General features: G+C 37.7%; 1 protein-coding gene across 1 annotated transcript in view; it reads left to right on the forward strand.

Annotated features, from left to right (window-relative positions):
* LOC106875636 (glycylpeptide N-tetradecanoyltransferase 2) overlaps positions 1-8,679 on the forward strand; it is a gene marked incomplete at its 3' end in the record, with an annotated part of 30,457 nt that overhangs the window by 17,227 nt on the left and 4,551 nt on the right. Inside the window, exons 4-10 of the mRNA XM_014923866.2 lie at positions 1,746-1,887; positions 2,454-2,584; positions 3,361-3,452; positions 4,286-4,402; positions 5,446-5,616; positions 6,924-7,032; positions 8,195-8,266. Coding sequence (XP_014779352.1) covers positions 1,746-1,887; positions 2,454-2,584; positions 3,361-3,452; positions 4,286-4,402; positions 5,446-5,616; positions 6,924-7,032; positions 8,195-8,266 — 834 coding nt within the window. The remainder of the gene's footprint in view (positions 1-1,745; positions 1,888-2,453; positions 2,585-3,360; positions 3,453-4,285; positions 4,403-5,445; positions 5,617-6,923; positions 7,033-8,194; positions 8,267-8,679) is intronic.

Below are 8,679 nucleotides of genomic sequence, written 5' to 3' on the forward strand. Positions count from 1 at the left end.
ACACACACACACACACACACACACACACACACACACACACACACACACATATATATATATATATATGGTATTCTGTTGATTGCAACGATGAGGGTCCCAGCTGATCTGATCAATAGAACAGCCTGCTTGTGAAATTAATGTGCAAGTGGCTGAGCATTCCACAGACACGTGTACCTTAATGTAGTTCTTAGGGAGATTCAGCACGACACAATGTGACGTTACTGGCCCCTTTGAAACACAGGTACTGCTAATTTTTGCTATCTTAGTGGACTGGAGCAGCATGAAATAAACTGACATGCTCAAGAGCACAGTGTGCTGCCAGGAATCAAACTTGTGATTTTCCAATTGTGAGCTGAATACCCTAACCACTAAGCCACTCGTTTTCAGTAGTTATATAGAATTTGGTGAATAGTTGTTCTGCCTAGTCCCAAGTATTTCAAGTGTATGTTTATAAGTCTGTCTGGCTCTGAAAGCTTTGTGGTTATCAGGAGTGTGGTGGTGTTTAAAGGGACACAACTATGCTAGCTTTAGCCAACAAGCCTCTATATGGATGTACAACCTGCTTGAAATTGCAGCCTATCTCCCTTAAATCACATCTTACTATCTTTAAAAAAAAAAAAACCCTAAAAAATCATGGGTAATTTAATCTTCAATACAAAGTAAACTGTATGGCTATGACTCTAATGTCTTTTATCATAGATCTGTTGTTTGTACTGACTTGGCACGAAACACTACCAACTCCAATCAGCCAACAAGGAATACTCTACTTTGCTCTTTCTCAACTATTTTTCACCTTTCATTCTTATTTTACTAAGATGAATCCTCCTAAACATTTCATGTTTAAAGAATCATATTTTAATGACTAAATATTAGGAATTGTATTTAAAAAAAAATTGTGAATTGTAGAAGTATAACCAATTTATTGCAGATAATTTTAACAAAATCTTCTATGGTCACTGCTCTACATGGTTGCTAGCTTTGCTAGAAATAGCAGCCAAATCTCCTTCAAATCACATCATCATTATCATCATTTATCATCTGCTTTCCATGCTGGTATGGGTTAGACAGTTTGACTGAAACTAGTAAGCTAGAGAGCTGCACCAAGTTCCAGTCTGGTGGCATGGTTTTCTGTGGCTGGGTGTGTCCGGTGGTCAGCTTGCCACGACTCTCCAGTTCCCTCTTTATTTCTGCAGACAATCAGTTGGGCTCCTCTTGCTTCCAGTTCATCCTCTGATGTCTTTTGCTCTCTTCTTGACACACTTCCTGTTGGGGTGGTCTCAGGCAATGATTTCTGAGGCATTGTATATCTGAAATATCATAGCTTTGTGGGTTTGATTCTCAGCAAGAGTTGTCTTTGGCTTTTCAGCTTGTCTAGTACTGTAGCATTTGTTGCCCTTGTCTTTCCAGCTTATCCGGACCAATTTGTCAATGTTCCACTTCTCAGTGTGTTCTGTACATTGTCCAGAAAATTATAATAATAACAGGAGCACTCAGAGAGCGCAAACTTCCACCAAGGCAACACCAACGTCCTCTCAACGATTAGCCAGAGATGGTAACTGCAGTGTATTTGCCTTTTAGCACTTAAAATATGTCACAAACATATTTTAACTAACCTAAATTTTGCTTATGCCTTAAACACTGCTTTGTTAACAGGAAAATTATCATCCTATTAATTAACTTCTTGGTGTTGGTGTCTTTCTTTTTTTCCCCTTTATTTTTATTATTGTTGTTATTTTTGTCTTCAGCATCAATCTATTGTAGCTGGTCTTCAGAAGATTCAGTGGGCCATGGAGTTACTCTCTATGCCACAAGGTGCTCCAAAAAGTTTAGAAGAAGCAAACAAAAAGAAATACCAGTTTTGGGAGACACAGCCTGTTCCTAAACTCTGTAAGTTTTTTTTTTTTTTTTTATTTAGAAAATTTGTTGTGTTGTTGTTTAGCCCCTGGCCATCAGTAACTGAATAATACCTGTGATCTAAGATATTTCAGTTTTAACTGTCCTGTTATTCTTTCCGACATTGTAAATGCTATCACATTCAGCTATGTGCTTATTTTATAACAGTAAGGCAGGGTTTAAGGGAAGTTCAGTAGCTGTTTCTAGCAAGTCATCTAATTGCAAGTAGTGGCTGCACTATAAAATTGATGAGTGTTGTGTTAGGTTGCAGTCTTATGCTGAACTAGTCCTGTGACTATAGTTTAGAGAGGTTGATGATAAAGGGGAGGTTGTAGCTGACTGACTTGGTCCTTGAATGCACACACACACACACACACACACACACTTGCAGTCTTTAAAAAGAAGACATTGGATTATACAGTTCTCAATAACATTATATATCTGAATAACAAGACAGGGTGATTTTGGCTGGAATATCTGGCCCAGAGGTGTAAAACAATAATGTCAACAAACAAAATAACAAAACTATAGACATGTTGATGTTTGTTTTAAATTTCCAGCGGAGAAAATAGATGAAAATGTTAATGAATGTATTGAAACTGACAAGCTCCCTGATGACATTCGTCAAGAATCTTACTCTCTACCAGATGGCTTTCATTGGGATACGTTAGATATCAACAAACCAGATATAGTAAGTAGAGCCCCTTTCCTCACCATTCACCTTTTTATTTGGCTCTTTCAATTATATCTGCTTCATTAATTCTCTGTTTTTCCATCTCCTTCCTTGTGTGTTTACTTATATAGAATGAAAGAGGCAGCTGGTATCTGTCATTCTGTATGTCTTTCTTTCGCTCTATCTACATCTCTTTCATTCTGTCTCTCTTTGTCTCATCTTTTCTTAGTTGATAAATTAAGTACCAGTCAAGTACTGGGGTTCAATGTGATCAACTATGCCCCTCCCCCCAATTCTAGGCCCTGTGCCTATAGTAGAAACGATTATTATTATTATTATTCAGTAGTTTTATTTTTATAACGTGCTTTCACTTCACTACCGAGCGCAGCTCTGTGTGCCTTGGGTACGTGCTGTGGTTTGCTGTGGTGCTCTTATGTTTACTGTATTGAAAGTGTTTTACGTAGAATGTGTGCAGTACCCAGTAGTGCAATTTTCTGTATGTTATATATATTTGTAAGTCCTGCTATTTTTGTTATGTATTTGTCTGAATATTTTTTTATTATACCTAAGGCACCTACTATGATAGGAATTGTTTCTGTTTTTAGATTCCACATTCGAGTTATCTCTATTTCCAGGTCTTTGTATTTTGAAAGTTTTTCCATTTCTTTTAGAGAAACGTTGTCATCTGCTGGTATTGATACATCAATTAGAAAGCATTTTTTTTCTTCATGTATTATTATTATTATCATCATTATTATTATCATTATTATTATTATTATTATTTCTTTTTGTAGTTGAAAGAGCTGTACATCCTTTTAAGTGAGAATTATGTTGAAGATGATGATAATATGTTCAGATTTGATTATTCTCCTGAATTTCTTCAATGGTCAGTTGATAAATTTTAAAAATTTCTTGTGTGTGCCTTGCTCTTATATATATATGTACCCACACACACACACACACACACTCTCTCTTTCACAGGTATACACATACACAGCTTGTGCTATTTTTATCTGATTGTTTTAAACATTTTTTAGGGGAACAAATACCATTTTGAACATAAAAGGCCTGTTCAAGGGTCATCACTACATAACCTGGCCAGTTGTTTTCAATCCTGCTGGTCACTGTATGATCTGTGTCTTCAGTTGTGTTGGCCACTCATTATCCTGTTGTTAACAACACTGCTGACTACTCTGTGGCCTGTGTTGTTGGCGTTCTCTAAGCCACAGCTTCACAACACAAAAGTGTCCACTGTGTGTGTCTCTCTTTTTTTTTTTTTCATATCTTTCATTTAGGAAGTGAGCAGTGAATAAGTTATTAAAAAACAAAAAGAAAAAGAAAAACAGGGGGTGGGGGTGGGGGGCATCAAGTGTACAATTGGTGAATTTCAGCAATTGATGCGGGCAATTTATTCCATGCTTCAGCAATAATGAGTAAACACGGACAAGGTAACTAATGCCATAAGAAATGTAAATTGACTGTTTAGCATTCAGATTATTCTGTCCAATGTAATACTGCTTAATTTATTCCCATTGTTTTGAATTGATCCTGGATTATCTCAGAAATGACAATGTAAGGATAGGTGTGAGAGGCCAGAATTGGCTGGTTTCAACATAAAACAGGCAAAATATTTGGCCTGGTTTCAAGCTGACGTCCGTCTGTATGTTGTTACTTTTGTTTCTTTGTTTGCTATATGTTTGTTTTGTCTTCTTTCTACAGGGCATTACAACCTCCTGGTTGGGTAAAGGATTGGCATTGTGGTGTACGAGTAACGAAGAATGCTAAACTAGTAGGATTTATCAGTGCCGTGCCTGCGCACATTAAAGTATATAAAAAGTAAGTGTCTGGGGGGGGGGGGGTCTGACTACTGCTGGGGTTCTGCATTCTTGTATTGGCTGCAGTGGCTGTTTTCTTTTCTGGGTCTTACTTTAGTGTAGAAAATGATATAATAATGTTCCTTCTGAGTCGTATCAACTTATAGGGCTGTTTTTCTGGTTGCTATGCTGTTTATATTTTCCCCCTGGATGGGATGCCAGTCCATTGCAGGATGACTCATTTTTACCAGCTGAGTGGACTGGGGCAACGTGAAATGAAACGTTTTGCTCAACAATGCAGCATATTGCCTGCTCCAGGAATTGAAACCACAATCTTATAATCATGACTTCAACACCTTAACGATTAAGCAATGCACCTAAACACACTGAGTTCAAATTCCACCAAGGTTGACTTTGCCTTTCATCCTTTCGAAGTCAATCAAGCACCAGTGAAACACTGGGACCGATGCAATCAACTAGCTCCCTCCCCCAAAATTTCAGGCCTTGTGCCTATAGTAGAAAGGATTATTATTATTGACCCAGCAAATAAAGTGAGTTCACGGCTGTGTCCTACACCAGTTTTGCATAACCAGCCCCAGCCCATTCAAAAGTACCTTGGATTGTAGGGTGACCTGCTGTACTTGAGGAGACCTATTGAGTCAAGTACATCAACATCAACATGAAAATCAAATGGAAATTGTAGTTGTGATACCCATGCCGGTGGCACATAAAAAGCACCGTCTGAACGTGGCCAATGCCAGCGCCACCTTGACTGACTTCCGTATTGGTGGCATGTAAAAAGCACCAACCGATTGTGGCCGTTGCCAGCCTCCTCTGGCCCCTGTGCTGGTGGCATGTAAAAAGCACCCACTACACTCATGGAGTGGTTGGCGTTAGGAAGGGCATCCAGCTGTAGAAACTCTGCCAGATCAGACAGGGGCCTGGTGCAGCCTCCTGGCTTCCCAGACCCCAGTTGAACCGTCCAACCCATGCCAGCATGGGAAACGGACGTTAAACGATGATTATTATTATTATTATTATTATTATTATTATACTTTGTTTCAGATTTAAAGATATGGTAGAAATCAATTTTTTGTGTGTACATAAGAAACTTAGATCAAAACGGGTGGCTCCTGTTTTAATTCGGGAGATAACGAGACGAGTCCATCAACGTGATTTGTTCCAGGCTGTTTACACTGCTGGTGTTGTTTTACCCAAACCCATAGCTTGTAGCAGGTAAGCCCTTTACCTTTCTTGTCTTTTTTCTCACACAACATTGAACATTGTAGTCCTAGATACACTGGCTAAAAACAATATTGGATGGCCAATACATACAGGGTGGTGAGATTAAGACAGGGTTTCATCCCATTGTGTAGGACCTTGGGCAAGTATTTTCTACAATATCCTGGGCCATGTACAAAGCCTGTTCCATTCTCTCTCTCTCTCTCCCTCTCTCCATTTCTCCAGTCAAGCCTTTGCCTCCCTAATTCTTAGTCACTAGCACTTATCACTCCCTTATTTTAAGATTATCTGTTTTAAAATTTCTTAATGCTTATTTGTTCCAGACCCCAGCTTAATAATGGGAAAGTTATTTTATTAAATCTTTCATAATTAAAACAAAAAAACAACTAATTGAAATAAAGGTATCATATATTGACAGAAATATGGTAACAAAAGAGTTGATGATAAATATCTATTAGAATCAATTAACTGCTATAATTATTGTTGCCCAACTAAAATACCTTCTCGTATTTAGTTTCATTCTTTTGTGTTCTGACTTTACCTTTCATTTGTCAAGAGAGACAAAATAAAGTAAGCAGTTGTGATATTTTAAAGTTGATATAATTGTTTAGCATGAACTCATCCATCTCTTAATGTGTAGTTTTGTTCCAAAGTGAGAAATTATTTATTATTATTATTGTTGTTGTTGTTGTTAAGGTAGTGAGCTGGCAGAGTCATTAGCATGCCGGGCAAAATGTTTAGCAGCATTTCATCTGTCTTTACATCCTGAGTTCAAATTCTGCCAAGGTTGACTTTGCCTCTCATCCTTTCGGGATTGATAAAATAATTACCAGTTGAGCACTGGGATCGATGCAATCAACTTACCCCCTCCTTTGAATTTGCTGGTTTTGTGCCAAAATGTTAAATCATCCTTATTATTATCCTTTTGGGGCGATAAATGAAATACCAGTGAAACACTAGGGGCCATATAATCGACTAGTCCCCTCCCTTGAAATTTCAGGCCTTGTGCCTTTAGCAAAAAGATTTATTATTATTATTATTATTATTATTATTATTATCAATGTTGTTAAGGTGATGAGCTGGCAGAATGGTTAGCAGCATTTTGTCTGTCTTTACATTCTGAGTTCAAATTCTGCCATGGTTGACTTTGTCTTTCATCCTTTTAGAGTTGATAAAATAAGTACCAGTTGAACACTGGGGTTGATGCAATCAACTTACCTCCCTCCCCACCAACCTGCTGGCTTTATGCCAAAATTTAAAACCATTATTATTATTGTTGTTGTTCTTTTCTATTTGTATAGGTATTGGCATCGTTCTTTAAATCCTCGGAAACTCATTGAAGTACGATTCTCTCACCTGGGACGCAATATGACAATGCAGAGGACTCTAAAGTTTTATAAACTACCTGACGTGAGTGTTTTGATCGACCAAACTTCTTGATAACCTGTTAAATGCTATATTTGGAAATATTGTATGAGCTGTATGCTTAATTGGGAGTAGATGAGTCTAGAAAGTTAACCCTAACGTTGCTGCTTCTCTCTCAACTTGAGTCCATTCTCTTGGGTGGCATTTCCTATACTAATTCGCTTAAGGAACCCTCTTTTTGAAAGAGTAAAAAATAGCAAAATCTGAAAGCTTAGATCAGTGGTTCTCAACCAGGGTCCAAATGACCCTTGGGGGTCCATATAAGATTCCATTGTTAAAGTTTATAAACAATAGATTTGTTATACTTCTACAAAATGCAAAATATTTTAACACTTTTTTTATACAACTTTGAAAGATTTTTAATTATTCTTTTTCTTGTTTCGGTCATTTGACCAGCAATAGTCTGGTTGATACCCTAATATACCGTGATATATCACACGCTACTTTCAGTTTCCATGCTGTACTTGTCCATGGTGTTGTACAGTGATATTGAACTCCAAGCCCTGTGACTGCAAAGCAAATTTTTTAACCACATAGCCATGCATACACCTATAAATCTGCAGTGTGTGTGTATATTTGTATACATACCTGTCTTTCGTAGATGTGTGTGTGTGTGTGTGTACCTGTGTATGTAGTTATATGAGGGTGGGCACAAGGCCAATCTCCTAGTTTCTCTGGTTTATATATTCCTCCCTGGAAAATATGCCTGTCTGTCATAAGGTTAGTCATTTTAACCAGCTGAAATGAGACTGGAGTCTGGTGCAGCTCCGTTCAAACCGTCCGACCCGTGGACATTAAATGATAATGATGAAGAAGATGATGAGTAGATTGGAGCAATGTGAAATCACCCAGCCCAGGAATCGAAATTACAATCCATCAATCATGAGTCCAACACTTTAACCCCTAAGCCATGCACCTCCACTCCGTGTGTGTCTGATTATCTTTAACGGAGTTCATGATTTTATTGATACAGTCTTCTTGAATAATATAAGCAAAGCTCTTGGTCAAAACTAATTTTGTAATAAATTAGCTTCTACTTTTCATATTGAGACCTCCTCTCCTTTCAGTAAATGCTCTATTGTGATTCCTTAAAATTCCTTTAAAAACAACTACCCAAGAATTAACAAATGTATTCTGTCTTTTGCAGCAAACTAAAACTCAAGGTTTCCGAGATTTAAGAGTAGAGGATGTGGAAAATGCCTATCAGCTTGTATTGAAGGTTTGTTAACATCTCTGACTCTGTCTTTCTGTACTCTTTGACATGTACACACCATTGACCAAAGTATTTTCTCTCTTACTGTTACAGTATCTTTATAAAAAAAAAGTTAAAAAAAAATATCCGACTGGTTAACACTGATTTTTCAACCATCTTTCTACCTACGGACCTCTGTGGTCCCTATTTTATTCAAGTGACCCCTCATAGCCAGCTATTGTATTTTTACAATATTAGGGATTGTATAAACCACCGGTTTAACACAAACATCCTCTCCTTCCTTCCCTCTACACACAAACTCTCTTTCTCGTTCTTTCTGAAAGCATGTGGCTATTTGGCTCAGGATTGTAAGGTCATGAGTTCAATTCCTGACAACAACTTTGTATCCTTGGGCATGACGCTTTATTTCACACTACTCC

Source organism: Octopus bimaculoides, chromosome 27 (assembly GCF_001194135.2).
Source record: "Octopus bimaculoides isolate UCB-OBI-ISO-001 chromosome 27, ASM119413v2, whole genome shotgun sequence".
NCBI classification, from domain to species: Eukaryota; Metazoa; Mollusca; class Cephalopoda; order Octopoda; family Octopodidae; genus Octopus; species Octopus bimaculoides.